The 23,739-nt window shown below is 42.2% G+C and overlaps 1 protein-coding gene across 4 annotated transcripts; it reads right to left on the minus strand.

The window, feature by feature from the left end:
- Window positions 1-1,328: 1,328 nt before the first annotated feature.
- MELK (maternal embryonic leucine zipper kinase) lies at window positions 1,329-23,739 on the minus strand. 4 transcript variants are annotated; one of them, XM_083818071.1, is made up of 18 exons: window positions 23,624-23,739; window positions 23,175-23,275; window positions 22,802-22,887; window positions 22,244-22,360; window positions 21,536-21,679; window positions 19,615-19,683; window positions 18,382-18,474; window positions 17,465-17,563; window positions 14,794-14,862; window positions 14,123-14,221; window positions 13,169-13,255; window positions 11,905-12,033; window positions 7,734-7,880; window positions 6,780-7,008; window positions 4,956-5,049; window positions 4,345-4,513; window positions 2,861-2,964; window positions 1,329-1,758 (listed from the first exon to the last, which is right to left on the minus strand). In XM_083818071.1, exons 2-18 carry the CDS (start codon window positions 23,236-23,238, stop codon window positions 1,581-1,583), a joined length of 1,977 nt encoding a protein of 658 aa, XP_083674197.1. In that variant the 5' UTR covers window positions 23,239-23,275; window positions 23,624-23,739; the 3' UTR covers window positions 1,329-1,580. The 4 variants fall into 4 exon arrangements, with proteins under 4 accessions (XP_083674197.1, XP_083674199.1, XP_083674196.1 ...); XM_083818073.1 differs by lacking the exon at window positions 23,624-23,739 and adding an exon at window positions 23,462-23,613 and having other exon boundaries at window positions 6,780-7,005; XM_083818070.1 differs by lacking the exon at window positions 23,624-23,739 and adding an exon at window positions 23,462-23,613.

The following is a 23,739-nucleotide window of genomic DNA, read 5'->3' on the forward strand; positions in this document are numbered from 1 at the left end:
ATTTCTTGTTTCTGACTCCCCCTTTTCCTTAGTTTCCCTTGTGCCAAGGCCCTCAGTCAGATAATCTTACTGAGATAAACAATTCCACATTCTGCACATACATCAGTCCACGACTGACGAGGTTTGGCTCACAGTGCTGCCTTTCCTAGCGTTTGTTGGTCAAGTCTGTGTCATTGTATTTTCCTTATTCAGGGTGTTCCTCTTTTCTTATACCCTTTTGCATCTAAAAGGTTCTCGACCAAGAACACTTAGAGGAACAGAAGCTCTCTCCTCCCACATACCCTCGGATACATTTCTACCTTTTCTTGATATTCAGTAAACGCTTCCCAAATCCTTTACCTACCTAAAAAGCAGGCAAGTGATAACTCAGCTCTGGAAAAAAAAAAAAGGAGATTTCCACCTCGGTCAATAACTGCTCTGACAAACAAATCCTTTCAGTCACCACATTCAGGGCTGCAGACAGCAAGTAAACTATTTTATTTGGCAGCTATATCCCATCTCTAGCTGGAAGTTTCCAAGAACACTCAACTATCTCCCCATCCAGTTCTTACACAAGTGAGCCTCAAGCTTTAGTAGAGGCAATAACGTGTGGCTTACACACAGTGCACACCAGTTGCTCTTATGTACTCCGGGAAAAATCTGCAACATTGCCATTTATAGAAGGGCTTCCACAAAACCGTCCTCTCACTGCTAGTACTTGGATCTCCACTGGTGTGGTTGCTGCTGGTGCTCTGACACATCGTTGATGTAGGCTAAATACTGCTATGGGACATACCAAGTGCTTGTAAAACACACATTTTCTAAGAGGGACAGGAACAGTAGTGGGCAGGAGGGGCTGGAGGACTCCCATCACTCCTTCACCTCCCTTAACATCACTCCCAGCTGCCTTTAAGCAGTAAGTTACAAATGACTCCATTCACACAATTCAAAAGTGTTACGTTGCCCTTAACGCAACGACCACCTAACACAAGAGCATCAGAAAGTACATACACTTTTTAAGTATCACTGAGGCTTAGTAATGAGCTAGAGTAATATTTTATATGGGATCACACTCTAAATCCTAGCCCTCTTGACTTCACATTTATTGAAGACAGTTCTATTTGGTATGACACTGAGCATATACTTTAACTCTGGGAACCACAGCTGTGACTTAGTTAATGATCTCAATAAATCCTACTTAAACAGAGACGAGAAAAGAATTATGCAAATGAATTTCTGTACCACATGTACGTGATAACTGAAACCATACCAAAATAAGCTTCAGTATATGAACACCAATACCTTTTTTAATTGCATATGTGAAAAATAGGGAAGCAGGGCTGGGGGGAGACAGTTTAAATTTTTATTTCAGAAGAGTTACAACTGCAGAACATTTATCAAAAGTTGACAGATTTCTTATAAAAGGGAAACATGAAGGAAATATATATACGAACAGGGATGGTTAAAAACACAGGGGATGAGAGATTCTCAAATACAACTGTGAATGTGATCAATAATTACTTCTCAAAACAGATCCTTTTGGAATGATGATTAATACCTCAGTATAAAACTACTTCTTTCTCAGCACATGCATCAACCAGTCACACTTGGCAGCTAGATAAAATGTCATCCATCAGTCTCTTGTAGACCCAAGCATCACCTTTAAGCCGTTGTCTCCTGATACCAACTACTTCAGGTTTACTGAGTTGACATACTTCTAACTCAAACTTCATAGTTACTTTGCCAAAATCTGACTGTGTTTGGCATTTCAGGGTATAACTGTACAAAACAAAGGAAAATTAAAATCATTTAATTGTTTAATGTTTGTTTCGAAATACAATTTTGAATGAATAACAGCACTTTACGGAAATTACCCCACTGGTATTCACATTACTGAGAAAACAACCCATAATGAAGTCAACTGAGAGTTTTGATTACATTAGTCCTACAATGCTATTGTTTCACCCAGGTACAAACGTATGGCAGTAAAGGCCTACCCCAGCCATGGGAACTGCTGCCACAGACCCTGATTCATGGAGCACAGAGCTGGAAGGCACTGCGGTGTTCCTGCATTTTACCTGGAGACCACTCTCCTCTCTGTAGAGACCACTGCTGAGGGGCTGGCTACAGCTCAACTGTTGCTAGTATGAGAAATGGAAAAACTGATCCTGAAGTTCTAATCACCACAACAGAGAGGGGCTCTTCTCTGTAGTTATGTACCTGTCCACGTTTTGAGCTTGAGCATCAGAGGTCCAGGCATATTCTGACACACTGGACAATTAAATATTCAAGCACTTCAGAAGATACATATTAATGAGCGATGCAAGACATTTATTTCATGCTTTGGAAAACTAGCAAACAGACGTTAATTTTGGATCAAAAATAGGAACTGATACTAGTCTTAGTACTTTAGTCTCATTAGCAAATCCTAAAATTTAAAATAAACTTGCACAAAGTGTGGATTCTCTGCAGTTTTAAAAAAATACACCGATCTCTTGGCCAAATATTTATGTTTTTACTGCCAATAATAAGTGTTGCAAGTATCTACATTACCCTCCCAAATTGTCTAATTTGTGTCATAATCAACCTTTTATATTTAAAATTTCACAAAGGATAGGCAAAACTCTCATCAGTCTTTAAGTGTCATCTCACCATTACTGTTTAATATTTGTCAAAAAGCTCTATGAGACCTCATGTAACATTGCTTTGCATTGTGTGGGCAATTTTCATCACACAAACATTTAATGTTCTCTATGCTTTCTGCAACAGTATTATATTTTACAGAGTGGGGCCGAGAAAGAAAATTTAAATACTTTATCAAGGACTAGGGTACTGGCTATTTAGACATGTATATGCGGAAGTAATCCTTGTTTCCACTTACCCCTTCTTAACATACTCCACTTGCTTCTTTGAAAGGACGGAGATTATTTCATTCAACAGTTGGTCTGGATTCCTCAGCTGAGTAGTGGTAACATTATAGTGTGCCTAAAAGTAGCCAGCCCATTAAAAAAAGTCAAGGAAAGTCATCTTTCTCTCCAAACTGAAGATATTATGGAAACTTTTCATACAGAAAGCTTCAGAACATCTAACCATATTGACAAAAATGCTTCAGATCCCTAATATTATCATCATTAAGACACTGTAGTTAACAGCAGAAACACTAAAGGTGAACTTCCGGACAATTAATATCAAAGCATGCACAAACTCTAATCCAACATAAAATCCAAAGTAGCAGTGATGGGCCAGGGCAGCAAAGAGACTGTTAAAAGTCTTGTATATAACCAGAATTGATCGCTTGACAGGATTACGAAAAACAGACACAAGACTGTGCTTAAAGCACCCTTTAGCTGGGAGATTGTCTATCCTTTATCGCTTAGCCAAGACAGTGCTTCTGGTATGAAGGAACACACATAGTTCCATAAGGCTTTTCTAGCCTTAAGGCATCACAGCATTTAAAGAAACAACGTTATTTACTGCCCATAAGTTTATGATTATAGTTTTGTTTATATCAAGGTTTAATGCTGCATATAACAGCCTTGTCCACTAAGTGACTTCTTGAACTTCTCTTTTGAAGAGACTTCTTCTCTTCAAATATAAATTCCCTTTAAGTGATTTATATGGCACTGTTCACTGCATGGAAAGGTCTAGTGTTATGCCAATGCATGTATATTCTAGAAAACTAATACCAAACCTATGAATCAACTGTGGTAGGCACAAGTTATTAATTTAATGTTAAAGTGTTCTGTGCAAAGGAACTGCTTATTCTAAGGCTGTTTAAAGAACTAGTAGTAATAAACTTTCTTGGATGAAGAGACATCAAAACTTTAAAAATTAAAAATTATGCTGACAGTGTCAGAAATTCTTTTACAGGCTGTACTACTTCAGGTTTTAAGCTTAATCTCAGATTCTCCTGAATTCTAAAAACTATCCTGGAATACTTTCCCATGTATATCACTCCTGGATTACAAAAAATGAGCAAGGGATATCATCAAAACTCACTTTACTGCACCAATGGGAGAGCTAGCAATAGCTTTATACAAAAATATGATTAAACATTTTCAGCTAGGGCTCCCCTTTAAACTCATCTTGTTTCCCTCCTATTTGATTATATGGCACACAAAAAGCAATGGTCAAATCCCTCCCTTGATGTGCTGGCAACTTGCCTGAGCCCAGACTAGTACTAACTCCCCTGGTAATAACTGGGGCATTATCACATTAACAGAAATGCAGTAAGAGCAACTGCAATTTTCTGTAGAGTGCAGGCAAGTCAAACCACAGAAGTTTTCACATGGCCAGTCCTAAAGGTATTGGATGTTTTCAATAACTATCCTCTATTTCCATATCAGATTTCCCCAGCAGCCATACCTTAAGTTTCCTTGGCCCATCTCTAGTGGATCGTTTCTTTTTGCTTGGTGTAAGCATTGTGATCACTTTATCTAGGCCTCTTTCAAGGCTTCCAAATATCTTGGCCTTTCTCTTCTTTTGGTTGCTATCCACATGGGCCAGGTTGAGATCTAGTTCCACCGAGTGACACCTGTTAAAGAAAAAAATTTAATTACTTGTTTTATGTCAGTATTCACAAGCTAGCTATATCAGATACATCATTGCAATATTACCAGAGCTGACAGAATAAAAAAAACAAACGAAGTGTAGCGTATTAAGAAAGTTTCTATTTAAAAGTCACTTGAGCTTTAAACTCAGAGAGGTATACAAAAACCACACTCTAGGGAACTGGAACAAGAAAGAATTTACATTACAGAAAACAGGAATGCATTCTGAAGATAATTGACTTCTAGTTTTAAAACTTTTTTCTGCCTTCAGTATTTTCCAGTGAATATAGAACAAGGTTTTAGGAAGGTTTTAAACCAGATAGTGGGAATACAGCTTGCTGTTGTAAACAAGGCTTCCTAAGCTGTTCATGGATTAAGGTAGCACTGCTCTAAATCAGAAATGTATACAAATAACTGGACATTTACCTTCTTTCAGGAAGAACCTCAGCTGTTGTCAGTTCGTTTGTATTTACTGGGTTTTTGGGTTTCTTAATTGGGGTGACTGTTGTGAACTGTCTCTCTGAAAGAAAACATCCAAGCCAAAACAGGTATGTTTTTGAAACAGAGGATTTTTTCTTAATTCAGGATTTCTCATAATTAGCGATTTATTTTTTAAAACCAGCCCCCTATCTACCTCTGGTCTGCATCTTCGGAGTAATAAAACATTTTTAATATAACAAGACTATCCCTGCTACACAAAGAAAAACTGAGGCTGAATTCCCCAGATCTCTACAAGTCAAGTCTTTGAGTGACTGTGCAGTTCAGTATTATGAGTTTGGAAGGAAAGAGGATTAGAACTGCTTTCTTGCTCTGCCACTGGTCCAATGATAAATACTGAGGAATTTGCTATGTCAAACAGTTGCATTCCAAACCAAGTCATTTCCTTTACATGAACAGGTGCGAATTATATGGCCATGTTTAATAATACACACTAAATAATAGTCTAAAAAGTTCTACCATCGACACTGGCAGAGTTCTGTGGAACACAGTTTCAACTGTGCAGAAGTAAACCATAAGTGAAACTGTCCATATAACAGTTGTTACAATTAAACCCTATCTAAATGCTCAAAGTTTCAGCATTACAGAACTGCATTTGGCCCCAGACAATGATGATCTCAAAATTACCAACTGCTACTTCCACCATTTGCTATCTCTAAGAATTACTACTACCTATCCTGAATGTAGGAACGTTCAGTGAAACAAAAAAATAATTTTGTTTAACTCGCAGAAATGTCTAACTAAAATGAGCTAGAACCATATTTCTGCATTTCTCAATCCAGAAGTACCTACTTTAACCTTTTAAACTTATCATGAAGAGAAACATCACAAGTTACCACATATAATCTTAAGACAAAAATCAGTTGTACAAACAACTAGCCAGTAAATACTTCCTTAAATACTCAAGGAAGGACAGTGGTATGTTCAATATCCTTTATAACGTAAGTCATCCTGCAACAACCTAGTGTTTCTGAACAATATCCCCTATTATCTAGAACAGAAAAGTCTCCTGTTGTAAGGAGTCCTTAGTATTGAATGACAGAGTTAACATTTACAATATCAACACCAAAACTTAAGTTTTAATGGCTGAAGGAAACAGTAAGAGGTATACAGGACCCGCCAGTTTTTATAAGAATGAACTAGACAAGCTGAGGACAGACATTTTCGGAACTCAGATGAGCTGACATAACGTATGCAGGTTTCTGTGGTCCATCACATAATTGTAAGACTTACACATTGTTAACATAAGTACTTTCGCTGCCACTCTGGACAGGTACTGTGAAAATAATGATACGCTACCACGAGAAATCCAGCAGTTAGATTTCTTTTAAAAGCTAAAAGCAATAAAACCAGATGACTAAAAGCATAGCTTTGTTTTCACTCAAGGTAACAGCAAACAAAAAACAAAGAATGAAGAAATCTTCTAAACCTTCATGGGAAGGCGGAAACATATGCTAGTTTTAGGAATTCAACACTTGATTCCCAGTCAAAGTGCATTTAAAGGCACATTCATATGAAATTGTAAGAAGTAATGACTTCTGTAATTAACATGGGAGTACCACACCCTGACATATGGTTAAACCTCTTGCAGCACCTTGTCTGATGTACAGGCTGGTGAACGTATACTGTGACAAAACAAAAAGTCTTCCAGAAACAGATGTTTTGGATACACAAATATTGTGTTCATATTTTAATTTACAATATTCCTAAGCAACACATGTTCCTGGTTTTCATTTGTTACACACAACATACCTTTGAAGGCAGGTCCTCGAATGGATGTGCCTTGTACTTGCTTCTCAATCTGACTCTTTCCGAAGGGAGTCTTTGGAGCAGGAAGCGCAAAGGGCATCTCATTTTTTAACGCTGACTCTGTATCAACATTCTCTTTGCTTGCATGATTCTTTGATGCCACTTTTCTTGTCACTGGAGTTGACACTGTGAATTCTGTATTATCCAGCTGAGCATCACGACTTGAATGCTGCTAGAGATGTAACAAAAAAAGCATCCTTGACTGTATTCTGATCACATTCAGGAAAGTTACTGACAAGGAAATTCTAAAATATAAGCAGGTCAGACACAATGGTTACAGAAGTATCATACACTACTCGTCTATTGAGCAAAACAGTTAAAAACTCTTCAGTACCTCCGATTCCCTCCTACAACTTGATTTCTTACAGATTGAGTCATTTGACTTTTATCTGCACATCTAAATTCTCCAGCTTCCACATTTAAGATTATTCCTCACCAGCTAATCTAAACACAGCTATGAATTTGCATTTGGTTTAAGTGTATAATTTGCATTGCTTCACCGTGGATTTTCTTGCCAATACTGAACTTCTTCCTGTACCTTCAAAGACCTGTCCAGCTCTACCCTAGCTCCAAAATCTCATTTGCTGTGCCTTATTTTCCAGTGTGTTATAAAATCTTGTTTGACTCATTTGCTTATTCCTTTACAGGCTGTTTTTAAGCAAACTAAAGGTCAAAGATAAGGTTCTCATCAAATTAATCATGTTAAATATTAATCATTTCAAATATTTAGCTGAGCATTCTTCTTTACTCAGTCTGTAACTTTTTTTTGGCCATTGAACACTAAAAGTTGAAATATTTAATAAGAATTATGTACAATGAGAAAAAGATTTCTGCATTAAGAATTGTTTTTTTTTTTGTCTTTTTTTTTAAAGGAACTAACACTAGTTCTTCAACCACCTGGTTTGTTCTGTGATTATTTAGAATAAACTCTTCCAATGGAGACTCTTCAAACAGTGAAGCTGCATCAGAAAATTCCATGGATCCGAATGCATATGGCATTTCACTGGAGTCTGGTGCATCTTCATATGTTGTAGTTTTTTCAGACTGAAATGAAAGATTGAGACAAAAGGAAGTTGAGATTTCATTGCAGCATTAAAAGTGAGATTTCATCAGGAGAAAAATCAGTAACATCTAAAACTGCCTCTTTTTTTTTTTTCTTTTTGTAAGTTCCTAACAGCTAATGGAAATTCCCATGCCAGCAGCCTACGTTTTATGATATGATCTTAATATTGCCATTGTGGATTTGTCAATTGATTTGTCAATTATATCAAGAGCAGATAGGAAATTATTCTCAAAGCATGTCATCTTTCACAACCTGTGTCAAGAAGAGTAGCAACTCACAGAAATACCTGCCTTTGATTTCAAGACTTGGATCATGAGCTCTTTTCATCAAAAGCCAAATAATAAGCTGGAAAGAACCCCAGAGAAGAAGGCAGCGAAGGCTGAAAGGGGGCCAGATAACAGTAAACACATCACATCCAAAACATGTGATTGCAGAATCCACAGTACCACTTGAACCAGCATTCAGAAGACTTCACCTATGTGCAAGCCTAGACAAAGTATGATTTAGTAAATCATACAATTCACAACTTCAGTCAAGATTTCTCACCTTCATGCCCCACACCACATTCAATAACGATATCACAGTATCCTTAGTTTCTAGTTTTTGATTTCGGGAACCCCTTTCCCATGGACTCGTTTCATACCACTTTGCTGAAATCACATACAACTAGTTTAAATTATCAATCCTGAGCTAGAATGGATGTATTTTTAGCAGAACTATGTTCTGCTGGCAGAAAAACATCTCTCAGCCTATGTTCACAGATATTGCAATGATCAGACGTCTCATTACTACTGGAAGTAGTAGTACTAGTGGTACTAGATCTGCTGTTATAACTTACTAAAAGGCCCTTACCAGAGGGCTGCTAGCTACAGCCAAGAATCCAACAACCCTATATTATAGCTGATATCATGTTCCACTACAATATGAAAGCCTGAACAGGATATCTTGACTACTGTGTTCTAGGAGAAATATATTGCATGGTGATTTTTTGGGAATATCTTTCTACATCTAACAGTTTGAAATAAGTCAGTATTATGCGTAGACTTGTGTCATCACAGAATGGATAGGGTTGGCAGGGACCTCTGGAAATCTTATGGTCCCATACCCCTGCTTAAGAAGGAACACCCAAAGCAGGATGCCTGGGTCCACATCCAGGCAGCTTTTGAAGATCTCCGGAAGGGGAGGTTCCATAAGATCTCTGGACAACCTTGTGCCAGTGCTCCGTCATCTACATAGTAAAGAAGTGTTTCCTATCTTTAGACACAATCTCTTGTGTTCCAGTTTGTGCCCATTGCCTCTTCTTTGTCCTGACGCTGGGCACCACTGAAAAGAGCCTGGGTCTGTCTTCACTGCATCCTCCCCTCAGGTATTTATACACATTGATAGGACGACCCGCCTCCCACACGCTCCCCGAGCCTCCTCTGTTCCAGGCTGAACAGCCCCCCCAAGTAGTTGGTTATGTGAAAGGTTATGTTTGCTTGGTTGTTTACATGAGACCAGATCTAAATAGACGTATTTGCTGGTTGGGTATTTCAGCAGATGCAGTTGACGCTCACTTGCATTATCTACGTGCAGGTAAGTAAAGATTGTCCTGAGCATTGTAGGGCTACTGGGCTGTTAGTATTACGTGGACATGATTTTCACAATCACTTAAGACATAATACATATGTTAAATAGCCAGATCAAATTAGCCTGAGATACCATCCCACAAATATAGATGAAGTAACTTCATAGCATCAATGCTGCTGAACCAAGAAGCTCAACCTTATAATGATCTGAGTGCCAAAAATAACCCACTTTGATCACAGAAATCACATCATACATATTCAGCAACAGTTATGATACATAGTCTGTTATGCAGCACTACTAATCTTAGAAGTCTCATCTGTATTACAGAGCAGCCGGATGAATGAACTGAAATAATTTACATGCAAGTGAATTATATGCATAAAAATGTATTTACTTAGAGAGCTTGTCTTTACAGGGAATAGCATGTTCGGTTAGCTAGCTAACAATTTTACACAGAAGTTCAGAGGTCAAGGAAGGAACGGCTTACACTAAGTCTGAAATTTTACTGAATGCTTTTGAGTTTGTCAAGCATAATTATTGCTGACATCACAGATAGCTGCATACTACATATGATATTGCAAGCAATTTAGCAACTTCAGACAAATTCTGAAGCACCCTATGTGCACTTTTCTGCCAAAGCACAGGAACAAAAATTAAGAACTAGCTACGCACAAAAGCACTTCAGAATCCAATTCTTCAGAAAAAAAAAAAACACCACCACCACCAGCATTTCCTTTACTCAAAATAACCTGACTCCTCTCAGAGATTCCGTTCAAAAAGGAAGCAGATGAGGAGGAGCAGGTCTCTGCCCTTTAATCATCCACTCATGTAGTATCCACGTCATTTCAAAGTAGGCTGCCCAGATGATATGCCAGGATGTTTCAGAAGACCTTCCTTACTAAGCCAAACACAACTAACAAGGTACAAAAATATTTAGAGACAAACATGGAAAGTAAGAAGGTAGGCATCACAAAAGACAATCTGGAACACTCACACAGGCCAAACAACGGGCTGTTTTGGTTCCAGGAGCTGCCAAAGGGAGATTTTCTGTGGTGCTCCCAACACACCATGTACTCCCCACTGACTGTCCCAGTACCGCTACGTTGCAGTAGCAGCCCAGCTGGCTAAAACAAACAATGAGGAGGCCGAACTGTTTAGAACAGAACAGTTCAGTCAGAAGGGAGCTTCAAAAATCGTCAATTCCACTGCCTGACCACTTCAGGGCTAAGCAAAAGTTAAAGCATATTAACAAGGTCACTCTTCAAATGCCTCTTGAATACTGACAGGCACAGAGCATCGACCACCTCTTTATGAAGCCTGTTGAAGTCTTTGACCACCCTCTTGGCAAAGAAACTTTTTCCTGGCATCTAGTCTGAACCTTCCACGGTGCTGCTCCCACACATCCTTCCATTAGTTCCCAGTGGTCAGAGGTGAACACCTCCCTGTGTGCTTCCCCTCCTCGGGAAGCTGCAGAGGTCACCCCTCAGTCTCCTTTTCTACAAACTACACAACCCAAGCGTCCCCAGCCTCTCCTCGCTGCACATGCCTTTCAGCCCTTTCACCAGCCTTGTTGCCCTCCTCTGGATGCTCTCCAGTGCCTCAACCTCCTTTTTATGCTGTGCAGCCCAGCGCTGCACACACTATTCCCGGTGAGGCCGCGCCAGCTCGGTACAGCGGGACACTCACCCCTTTGGGCGGGCTGCCTGGGCTGTGTCTCATGCACCCCAACACAGGTTTGCCCCCTTGGCTGCCAGGGCTCGCCGCTGGCTCACGTGGAGCCTGCTGCCACCAGCACCCCCGGGTCCCCTCCTGCCGAACTGCTCCCCAGCCACTCGTCCCCCCGGCTGTGCCCGTGCCCGGCACTGCTCCATCCCAGCGCAGCACCCGGCATTTCCCTTTGCTGAACTTGATGCCAGTGCTGATCGCCCAGTGCTCCCGTCCATCCCGATCCCTCTGCAAGATCTCTCCTCCCTCCAGGGAGCCAGAGGCACCTCCCGGTTGAGTATCATCAGCAAACTCCCTGAGAATGCATTCCACGTCTGCATCCAGGTCATGGATAGAAATGTTGAGCAGGACTGGCCCTAGAATGGAGCACTGGGGAACACCACTGACTGTCTACCAGCCAGATGTAGGCCCGTTCACTACAACACTCTGGGCTCTGCCATTGAGCCTGTTCATCACCCAGAGCAGTATGCATCTGTTCATCGCAGAGTTGGACACTTTGTCCAGAAGCATGCCACAAGGACAGAATCAGAGTCCTTGCTAAAATCCTGAAAGACAACGTCTGCCACCTTCCCTTCATCCACCATGCAGGTGAGCTGGCTGCATACATGCTCTTACTGATGATTAGGGCATCAATCTCTTTTCCCAGGCAGAATTTTGGTAACACGGAAACATTTTTATCAGTATGTTGTCCTGTTGAACTCCGAAACTTACCTCTGGGCCTGCTGATTGAGTTGTGCTGGCATGCTCTGTTAGCAACGGAACCCGTAAGCGAACGCGCTTGCCACGAGCCTTCTTGGATTGAAGCAAGAGATATGTTGCTGACAATTGGTCGTAATTCCACTGGAAAACAAAGGTATTTAGGTGTCTTTGGAAAAGTTGTAAGTAGAAAGTAAGCTCAGCCTCCTGAAAATTTCTGCATTTCTGACTTTTTTTCCACCTGACATGCAACTCTTAAGTTTGATCATGTTCAGACAGTTTCAGACTTCAGCTGATTCACACAATACGTTTGAAATAAAAAAGATGCTTCTTCATGCTTGAAACACTGTATAGTATAAATATTAAGAATGAAAAATAAGGCTAAGACAAGAATCTTTCTACAGAAGTGAATGGCAAAGCCCCTGTTTCGTTAGTATTTCAACCAGACTCCCATTTTTTTGTGTCATGTTCCAGCCTAACCCCAAGCAACATCAATTTTTGGTATGATTTTCAGCAACTTGACTACAATAAGTACCACAGGTATAATTCCTGACAGGCTCGCAGCATAGTATTACTAGTTTGAATTAGTTATAACGCATTAGAAGTCCTCCAGTAAAGGACTGTGTAAATGCCACAAACTTAATTGTGAGAACTGTTTTCCCTTTTTCAAAATATTCAAATTCAAGGGACAATTTTTAGAATCAGGTTAAAGCCAGAGTCCACCTCATGTTGTAAGTCTCTACTACCAGCTTAGAATGTCACTGCTAACATATTGGTACAATTCCTCTACAGGTAGTCAGCTCAGCTTTTGTCATTTATATTCCAATGGGACAGGAACAGAGTCACTTCTTTAAAAGTCTGTGAAAAGCAATTCCCCCACGCTTATTTTATAGCCTGGCGGAGTGATGCACTGATAGTTTTCTCTTCCCTATCGGAACATTTCAAAGCAAGGAGTTAAGCCAGTGCATGACATCTGTTGTTCACCCAGACGTTTTTAGGTTGAGGCTATTTTGCCTTTCAGCAATTCGTAAGGATATTAGCACGGTAGAAAATAACAATAAGGCTTAGGGAACACAATGAAAGGACGAATAAGAAAAGGCAAATTTGAGCTTCAGAGCTGTAGTGATAAATCCTGAAGGTCTGTGGGGATTCCGTAGGTTGGAAAAGCACAGCAAAACTCATGCCTGAGAGTAAGGGACCATGAGGCTGTTAACACGCTAAGGTTACTTACTGTATTAGTGTGCTTAATTACAACAAATTAACAACATGTATTTCTTACCTCTGATATTAATTCCGACATACTCTCCCTGCTCTGGTTGTGAAACACGGAAAGCTCTGTCACGCAGTCTTCGTCAAGGTGTCCCTGCTGCAAGAACATGGACTACATTAAAGCACGGAGCTTTCAGGTTGTCTCACTGAGACACATCTGACCATGACACTGTTGTGATATGCAGCGGGCTGAGTCCATAATTATCCATGATTTCAAATTTTGTATTTTAGCTAGCATCACAGCTAAATATTGCCGTAAGTAAACAGAGTCACGCAACTTCAGCGTCTCGGCCCTCCTTGGTGAGAGTTTCTGAACTCACATACGAAAGCCTGTCTGCAGATGAGATTTTTCACTTGAGTGGAAGCTACACTTTTATCTCTTCTTAAATATGCAAAGCTATATCAGGCATGCACGTCTTTGCCAGAGCCACTTAAAACTGACAGTGCATGTGCAGCAAGCTGTTCTTTACCTAGAGAAACAGTGGCACCCACTGGCCAGCAGGAGGCATTGGCTGCAAATGAGCATCAGCTGCTCCTCAGCACTTAATGACAGCTGGAATTTCCCCCAATCCCCCACACTTCCCTCATCTCACACACAAAGAGTTGAGGGACAGAGAGGAAAAACACGCTTTTGAAGAGGTTAGCCTGTTGGCCAAACGAGCAATTCTCAGTGAGAACTAGAATTAAGATAAGCATGTCCAAGAAAAACAAGAATACTTGCTTTTTACCCCCTAAACAAAGTACTAACCAAGCAGCCTGGAGAATCAACTGGTTGCTCATATACAGAAATTCTGCACATTTTGATGAGGAGCTAGCTGTTTTTCTAATTAAGCATCAACTACAGAATACAAAGACAACACATCTTGAAATGCCTCCTCAAAAGAGATTGCAAACAATCAGTACCATTGTGACGGCAAGTAAGATCACATGAAATGCTGAGGAACCTCCCGGCAAGTGTACTTACTGGGTATTTACTTTGCCACTGGACAGCATCTGAATAACCTTGCATGAGCCACGGGTGACTTAACAGATGCTTAACTGTGATCCGCTTCTTTGGGTCCACCTACCGGGCAGGAAGAATCAAGCTGTTACGCAAATCTTTGAGAACAGAAGAAACAACTTATCTTTTATTCAGACCTGCTGGGTGCTTAGAACCGATAGAATAGAAACCAACAGTGTTTCAGAACCCCATCAAAAGGAAGGTTAAATGTCTGAGCTGTGAAGAGCAGTTACAGAACCTATGGTTATAGTACACGTTCCAGGAACATTCTGCATTGACTAGACTGCCTAGATGTAGCCTGAGGGCATATTTAATATGTTCAGCTTCATTTATAATACATCTCATTTATAAACACTTCTTAATTGTTCTGTATCAATAGAACACCCAAATGCAAGGTGCTTCAAGACTTCATTTAATTATTTACATTTTAATTATTTCTATATCCAAGAACTATTATTACATTCTTATGTGAGAATTTTCTGAAGAAGACAAGGCCAACCTTTCCTTCAAGGATTCAGACATGTAAGAGTTAATCTTCAAACACCAAATATTTTTTAATTGCTTCGTTGATGTAGTATTCCGACCTCATGCAATAGCATTTTATAGACCTATCAGAATAGAAGCAGCACCTTTACCTGTAGCATTTGGTTAAGCAGCAGCGTACTGCTAGGAGAGAGCCACTTGGGAATAGTATATTTTCCTCTCTGCAGAAAAAAAAAAATAAAGAGGGTGTAGAATGAACCTTGAATAGTTAGGTCAAATGGAATTATTAAATTACTTAGGTGATAGTGACATCTCTTTTCAGCCAAAAAGGAACAACAACCACATGCAAAACATGTTTGGGAGTTTAGATAAGGACAGGAATATGGCTCACCAGATACCGTTATAAGCAAAACAGACATGTTGTAATGAAGATCAATGTAATGTATTGACAATTGGTAATAAACTAGAGCAGTGAGAACTAAAAGCCTCCTCCCTCTGAGCAATGCAAGGGAACAGGGAATGGGGTTGTGGTCAGTCCATAATGCCTTGTCTCTGCTGCTCCCTACACCTCCCCCTCTGCCCCTGCTCCGCGTGGGGTCCCTCCCACTGGATGCCGTCCTTCCTGAATGCATCATGCGGGGGCTGCCCAAAGGCAGCAGCTCTTCAGCAACTGCTCCAGTATAGGTCTGTACCACAGGGTCCATCCGTCAGGACCAAACCACTGCAGCAGATACTTCCACCAGACCTCCTGTTCCATCTTCACAAACATGGTTAGTGATATCATTAGAAACAGATGGTGGGCAATTTCACAATGCAGCTTTACTGGGAAAGTAAGGCAAGTTGAGCAACACACATGATCTGCATGTGGATCCAAGAAGCCCCATTATCCACTTTGCTTTTAATATATTACTACAGATCAGGAGACAAGGTAAAACAGAAGTAGCATCTCCTTGACTGAGGACAGTGCTGGAAGGCAAATACCTCGCAGGAGCTACCAGAGGCATAAGATCACTCCAGAAATATTTTCTTCTTACAGGAGTTATAGCACACACTTGGTTGACCTACGTATTCCCAAGTGAAGAGATGTGGAGCATTCCAGGGAAAGAAACGCTGTGTGCAAGCACTGCGATCCTGCTTCCAGTCATAGGACCGTAGAAGCATTTGGGTTGGGAAAGACCTCTAAGATCACCTGGTCCACCCTTTCACCTCGCACTGCCAAGCCCACCATTAAACCATGTCACCAAGCACCTCATCTACACGGTTTTTGAATGCCTCTGGGGTGGTGACTCAACCACTTCCTGGGCTGCCTGTTCCAATACCTCTCAACTCTTTCAGTGAGGAAATTTTTCCTAATAGCCAACCCAAGCCTCCCCCAGCACAACTTGAGGCCATTTCCTCTTGTCTTATCACTTGGTGCTTGGGGACACCAATCCCCACCTCGCTAGAGCCTCCTTTAAGGTAATTGTAGAGCTTAGATTGAAGCAGCTGCCTTCCAACAGCTTTGAGCTGAGATTACAGTACATTTCAGCATCTGTAACGCTTGAAATTCAATTCCACAAGCATGCTTAAGTGTCTCCATTTCAAGCAATTTTCAGCTCGCAGCCACACGGAATTAAAACAAATTCAGAGCAGAAATAGCAAGCCTGCATCTTAACACCTGTGAGATTTCCCTCTTCCACTGCACTCAGACTGAGTTTTAAAACTTGCTCGTCTCTGTTCACCTCAACAAGTTCCACTGGCCAATGTTTCACCACTCCAAAGAATGCAGCTCCTGGCTCCCGTGCGCATTAGGCAGTGAGGCCTCAACTCTGCAGAAATCAGCCTTGTAGACTCCACAATCTCCTGTCCCCTCCTACCAGCACAGTTCTTGAATCCTCTTCAGGATGCTCCTCGACTTTTCAGACATACCAAGCTCTTGGTCATTGAAGGAGAAGCAGGTAGAGGAAGCCAAAGACCTCAGCCAACACAGCTGTTCCGCACTCCGCTGGCTTACTGGAGGCTTTGTGAACAGAAATTTGCTGGCAGCCTGCAAGTGGATGGTGGAGTTGTCTACAGGATGCCAAACAGCAGCTGTTTAGCTGCACCGGGAGGAATTTACAGGGGAACAGAACCAACGACTCAATGCTGCTACTTACTACCTATTCAGCCTTTTCTGTTGGAGGCAATTTATGGGGTCTTGCATTTCCTCCTCATTCTGGACAGAGAGGTGCTGACAGACAGCACACTGAATGTAAGCCAGAGGTGTCTTCTGGCACAAAAGATGCCCAACACTACCATGGGCTGAATTTTCTAAACCAGACCAGGGGGCTGAGCCCTCTGTTCAGCTCTTGTTGGACAACATCTACAACGCTGCATCTAGGTTTTTGCCCCCTGCAGGAAAGACATCAAATGGAAGAAAGCTCTTTGCATGCTCATTTTGGACGAGGAAATCACAAAAGTGGAGGCAGAATCCTACCTTTCCTAGAGAGAAGAATAGCTGGCATTCAAGAACACTCAATGTTGGAAAATCCAACGGCAGATTTACAGTTCTGTCACAGCATACGGAGAAGCCAGATGAAATCCCACCCAAAAATCCAGCCCATTGGCAAGAAGATTCTTCTCCTGAAAGTCCACTTGGTGTCATGCACCAGTTGCACCAGGCTAGAGTACCCTGAAGACCAATGGAACAAATCCACAAAATACTTCTAGGAAGAGCAGCAAAAATGGACAAAATTCAGCACAAAGGCCTTTTCGCCTTAGGCAAAGCTCAGCAGGTTCTGTCACCAGAAAAGCAAACCTCTTGTAACACTCAGCCATGTCCACCCTAGCACAATCAATACCTACCATTATCCTCCTGTAGACTGCCATGACGTTGTCATCATCAAAAGGGAGAAAGCCACACAGCAGAGCATACAGCAGTACACCCATGCTCCAAATATCTGCCTAAAAAATAAAAGTGAATAGATGTTCACAAAGCAAATGTATCTAAAAGGGCTTCATGACAGACCATGTTGTCCGCCCTTGGCAAAGTCCACATACACTTCATGAAAAGTAGGCTTGTCTTGTTGAAAAACAAACAAAAAAAGCAAGAATCAGAGGCCAACAACAGCGGTGCAAAGCTAGGAGAACACACAAAAGACTGACTCCCTCCTAATAGCAAAGCCATTCAAGCAGCATGAAGGGATTCCCATTAGAACATTTTGGATAGATTAACAAAAGCAAATTGCAAGTAGTCCCAGAGTTCCAGGTATGAAATCAAAGCTGAGAAACCTCTTTACATTTTCTGCTCTCAGTTTTTACAACATTGTGCAACAAAAAGGGACCAAGTCTTCATGCACAACTTGCCAGCTAAAGAAAACGCCTGACAAATCATTTAAGACTCTGAGACTGCACAAAAATTTGTGACAAGCGAGGAGTAATTGACAGAGTACCTTGCTCCTTCAAAGATTTTGTAGTAGAAGAACATTACTGTTTTGTAGGGCACTAAAAGATGGAGCAACTGGTGTAGGTAGGTAAGGATTAGCCAGATACAAACTAGCCAGCTACCTGACCTGTGGCTAATGGCACTGTTTGAGTCTGCGATTGCTAAGGCGAGTTGAGGCAGCTGTAGGAAGTACCAAAGTTATGCTGTCCAGGGGCATTCAGGAGGGAAACCAAGTGTCCATACCCCAACTTCACTGCCTTTATAGACAGGGCACCAGAGGAAAAAACAACAACAACAAAAAAAAAAAAAAAAAAACCACTAAAACTCTGCTACATACCTCTGAGCCAATATATGCTTTGCCCTGAATTAGCTCTGGTGCTGCATAAGCTGGGCTTCCACAGCAGGTGTTCAGATGGTAATCAAGACCTCCCTAGAACAACACAGAAATCAGAATAATCACACTGAAGCCTTGGCTTTAACACTGCTCATGTCATCTAGTAACGACACAGTAGAAGCCTCAGAGGTTCCCTCTTTTTCTGCTATGCATCTATGTTCACCTTTTATTTTGCTTTGTTGTAACATATGGATACACTAAGCAAATACTCTAAGACCACAAACATCCTATACACATTCTGATCCCAAACTGCTCCTTTATCTATGTTCCTTGGCAAGATGCATTCTTTTCCTTAGCTCCTCATCTATTAATATGGATTCCCTGTGCAAATGTGCAGATAAAAGATACAAACCTGTGAAGAAGTGATCTAAGAGCTAGCGGGCATGAGGCTAGCTGGTTATTTATGACAGTACTTAATGCAATAACTTTTCAAAGAACCACTGATAAAATACTTCCTTATCAAAACCATGTTATTATTTCACATGCACTGTCTTCTACACAGATCACAATAAGATGACGTTATTCCACTGAGTTGATGCCCTGTTGGTCTTAATTACCAGCATGATGCTCTAACTTGCTCTACTGAGTCAAGTAAAACAATCTGAGGGTGAATAACTCTCTTGGAATCCCTAAAACTGTCTTCCCATTACATTGATCCTCACCAGCACCCACCTTGCATGTTAAAATGGCAAACAGAAAAGGCTCCTAAAAACTTTTTTTAGGATCAAGAAACAATTCAGTACAAACATATAAAACCAGAGGATCTGCATATGTCACCTGTATAAACTAGTTGGTTCTATCCACAATCTCCATCTCCACAAAAATCATTTGAAGAAAGACATACACAGTTGAAAAATGCATGAGGGAAAAGTGCATGCCAACCTAGTATTACTGGCCCTTGTATGAGACAGAAGGTGCTGCATGTACCAGATGATCTCCCTTAGATTAGAAAAATATCAAGTCTATGTGGAGAAAACAATTTAACAGGCTGCTCAGAAGCACAGCTGTTAACTGTTCTCTTGCGCAGTTCAGTCCCTTCCACGGAAGCAGTAATTGTATACCAACCACATCAATGGCTTTACTTTAAGGTGTTTGGGCAAGTCACTGCATTGCATTCTGTGGTCAAACATGCATTTCTTGGGTGCACATCGTACCGGATCGAGCAGATGCTCTTACCTTTGGCTTTGCACAGAGTCCAAAGTCTATCAGCTTCAAATTATGTTCCTCATCGATCAGCAGATTTTCCTGGTGAAAGAGAAGGCAGCAAATAATGCTTTTCACCTGAGCATCCGAGGGACCAGCTTTTCTTTCATTAGTTCTTGCTGCTGTCAGCAGTTAGAGGCTGCAAAAAGCTCTCCTCTACAGACTAGCATTGGCTGTCAGCAAGTTCACCCCATATTCCGGTACCGCAGGCAGCAACGACTAGTTTGTATCTGCTGAACAGGGCACAAAAAAGGCACAGAAGATGCCCAACACTACCATGGGCTCAGTTAGGAAGCAGCATCACCAGACCAGGGGGCTGAGCCCTCTGTCCAGCTCTTGTTGGACATCTACAACGCTGCATCTAGGTTTTGGCCCCCTGCAGGAAAGACATCAAATGGAAGAAAGCTCCGTGCACGGCCTCCAGTCTGCTCAGGGGCTGGGACCCTTGCTCAGTGAGGAGGGGCTGAGGGAAAGATGTTTGTTCAGTCTGCAGAGGAACCCCATGGCAGCCTTTTCACACCTACAAGGAGGGCAGCAAGACAGAGCCAAGCTCTTCTCGGCAGGGCACAGTGGGATGATGGCAGACAGCAGGCATGCATTCACTCAGGGGATGGTCAGGGACCCAACAGACTGCCCAGAAAAGGCGTGCAGCCTCGTCCATGGCAGGGCTTGAAGATGGCATTGGACAAAGCCATCAGACACTGGGTCCTGCTTTGAGCAGGAGGTTCAAGCAGAAATCTCTGCAGTCGCTTCCAACCCAGGTTATCGTATCCTCCTCTGGATTCACCAGCTCATCGGCTAGAAGCCAATTCCGTGCAAAAGGCACAAACAACGCTTTCTTTTTTGGGGGGAAAAAGGCTCTTTGGAGACAAAGATCTCATAAGCTGTCTGGGAAATTGCTTGAGCTCCAAGGGTTTGCTTTTCTTGGAGATATCAGCATCTCTAAAAATGCAAAGTTCTAACCCATTTGTGGAGAAACACTCTAATCTTCCAACCACTAAACCAATGCTTAATCTGCAATGACAGAAGAGCCATAGGATGGGGCCAGTAGCATGCATTTTATTCTGCACCCTCTCTATATGTATCCTTCATTTAAGCTATCAGACTCTGTTCCTTGAGGCACAAAACCATAACAGTTTGCACAACTTATTGACACCATCAAGGCTCTCTCCAGGTGCATGCTGGAAGAAAGAGCATAATAGAAATGCTTAACAAACATCCAAATCAGTTCCATGTCTCTGCTCCACTCCCATTCAGAGCATGATCACAGAATGGTTTGGGTTGGAAGAAACCTTAAAGGTCCTCTCATTCCACTCCCCCTGCCACAGGCAGGGACACCTCCCCCTAGACCAGGCTGCCCAAAGCCCCATCCAGCCTGGCCTTAATCCACCACTTCTCTGGGCAACTTCTTCCAGTGCGTCACACTCCTCAGAGTAAAGAATTTCTTCCTTATATCTAATCTAAATCTACACTCTCAATTTAAAACCACTACTCCTCGTCCTATTCCTACATCCTCAACCTTCCTGTAGGCCCCCTTTAGGTATTAGGAAGTTGTTATAAGGTCTCCCCAGAGCCTTCTCTTCTCCAGGCTGAACAAACCCAACTCCCTCAGCCTGACTTTGTAGGAGAGGTGCTCCAGCCCTTCATCATCTCTGTGGCCTCCTCTGGACTTGTTCTAATACTTCTGTGTCCTTCTTGTGCTGGAGGCCTCAGAGCTGAACACAGTACTCTCGGTACTGATGTTCTACTTCTATTTCAGAGGAAAATCCTTCTTCAGGGTCAGCCAAATCCGTTTCAGCTGAGGCACATAGTATCAAGCAGAAACAATACACTTCCAGAAGATGTCAGATCATTTGTTATTATTTACAAAAATGTGACTACTATTCAGGCTTACTGGTTTGAGGTCCCTGTGGGCATATCCCTGACTGTGAACATAAGCAATTGCTGAAACAATCTGCCGAAAAAATACACGAGCTTCCTCTTCTGAAAGACGGTCCTTAGAAATAATGTAATCAAACAGCTCTCCTCCAGGACAATACTGCAACAAGAAAGGTAAAGCTCAAATGAGAGTATGTTTAGAACATATCCAGGAAATCTAAGTAGCAACGAGAGCACAGAAAGCACCGGACAGCAGCTATAGGATGCTCTACCATTCCCTTTGCTTTTTCAGTACCCAAAAGTTTGGCATGGGTCACCACTGCAGCAAACCACACAAGCCAAGAAGTCTGACCCTTGCCTCAAATTTTGTATCCAATACATTACACTCCGGTCATGAGTGGTGCAAATCACCCAGGAGATGACAATCACTTGGGAGTTCTGGTGTCTCACAGACCTTGCTGGTGCTATTTTAAAACAATTGAAATGCAAGGTAGGAATTAAACTTATTTCACTTATTGGGAACGCCAAAGAGTGGCTTTTACGAGAAGAAAGAATATGTATTTTCAGCTTAATGTTTAAAGTAACCAATTGTGAACAAACTCATTAGTTAGATAACCTTTTAAGAAATGCTTCATTTCAGCTTTTCTGTTATATTATTGTATTCTGCTAAAGCAGACAGATCGTGTACTGTAACCTCAAGCATGGCAGAAACGCTATTTCTTACCTCTAAGACCATGAATATTTTCTTGGATGTCTCTATAACGTGATACAACCGGCAAATATGTTGGTGACTTAAGTTCTTCATGGCATCAATTTCTGTTTTAACACGAGGCAAGTCATCCTAAGAGACCACGAAAGTAAGGTATGAAATTGGTGACTACTTTGACACAACAGTAAGCAGCAGATATTGTGGAAGTCAAAATTTCACAGCATGTTTATGACAGTATATGATTCAACATCAACTCATTTACAGCTCTTCCATTCCCCCCATATAATTCTGATCAGCAAAACCCGAAGATGTAGAATATCTAGTATTTTCATCAGCATTTTGTTTGAATTATTCTAATAATTTTCAACTTCTTCCATTATACAGCGAGTGAATACTGCCCACTTCCCAAGAAGGCACACGGTTTCTGTCACTGTTAAAATTCCTTCAGCTCTACAGCATCCTTTAAAAGGCAGCAGGACTAGTAGGCAGCATCTTTATATACCACACCCTCTGCTCTTGAGAACCGTACAAGAAACAGATGATGCTATCAAATGTAAAATGTTTTTGACTTACCCCTAGAGCAAGTTTGTCCATGATTTTTATCGCAACTTTTTCACCAGTAAGGAGGTGTCGTCCAAGTTTTACCTTTGCAAACCCACCTAAAATTGAAAATACAGACATTTAAAGCTCAGTGTGATGACGTGCTTTCACCCTTTTCGTCTCAGTTGTACAGCAGAGTACGTAGCATAATTGTGTGCAATGTCTTCATTAGAGGAAGAAGTGATTAGAGATATTGGCTGCCAACTAGCTTCAGAATTCTGTTCCAAAAAAAACAAGAGCTTGCAAGCTGACATACTTTGTAACAACAGTTAATCTATACTCAGATAAATACTAGAGCGGCCAGGCAGAAAACAGGCACGTGTTTTTGCTCAGAGATTACTCCTACCCGTTCCAATTGTTTCGCGTAACTCGTAGTACTTGAGAATTTCCTCATAGCTGCTGACAGACATCGTGGGACCAGCGAGGGCTTACACTTCTTCCAAGCACCTGCAACGAGAAAGCGTGACCTGCGTTTGCGCTCTCCTCCTCCCACCACCTTCCGAGACGCGAAGGGGGCCGCTTGCAGCAGCGCCAGCGTGGCGTCTCCCATGTTTGTGTCCGGCCCAGCGCTAACACCGACGGCATCGCAGGGCGGCTGGGGCCGGGGGCAGGGGGTGGTGGTGGTGGGGGTACCTCCGCCGATCTCCCCCTCCGACCCTCCGCGGAGCGGGGGCCACCCGGAGCACCTCACTTAGGACGGCGCCCTGGCGGGCTCTGAGCGTCTCCAGAGAAGCAGGCACCCCGCCGCCAGCCCCCCACCGCCGCCGCCTCAGGGCACCGCCCGCCCGCCCTCACCGCTCCGCCGCGGCTCCCGGCGCGGCCGTTGCCGTTCGAACCCTCCCGCACCGCCCGCCCGCCGCCGGCCCGGGGCCAATCGCTGCCTGCGCGCGGTGCCCGACGGGAGGGAGGTT

Source organism: Anser anser, assembly GCF_964211835.1.
Source record: "Anser anser genome assembly, chromosome: Z".
NCBI lineage: Eukaryota > Metazoa > Chordata > Aves > Anseriformes > Anatidae > Anser > Anser anser.

What these genes read in the sequence shown, in the direction of transcription:
- MELK (XM_083818071.1), bottom strand. Translation starts at nt 23,238, where the DNA reads ATGTCTGTCAGCAGCTATGAGGAAATTCTCAAGTACTACGAGTTACGC. An exon ending in AAGCATATATTGGCTCAGAG is followed by an intron (nt 17,564 to 18,381) that starts GTATGTAGCAGA and finishes TTTATTTTTTAG; the next exon opens with GCAGATATTTGGAGCATGGG. An exon ending in GTGGAGTATGTTAAGAAGGG is followed by an intron (nt 1,759 to 2,860) that starts GTAAGTGGAAAC and finishes TGTTTTGTACAG; the next exon opens with TTATACCCTGAAATGCCAAA.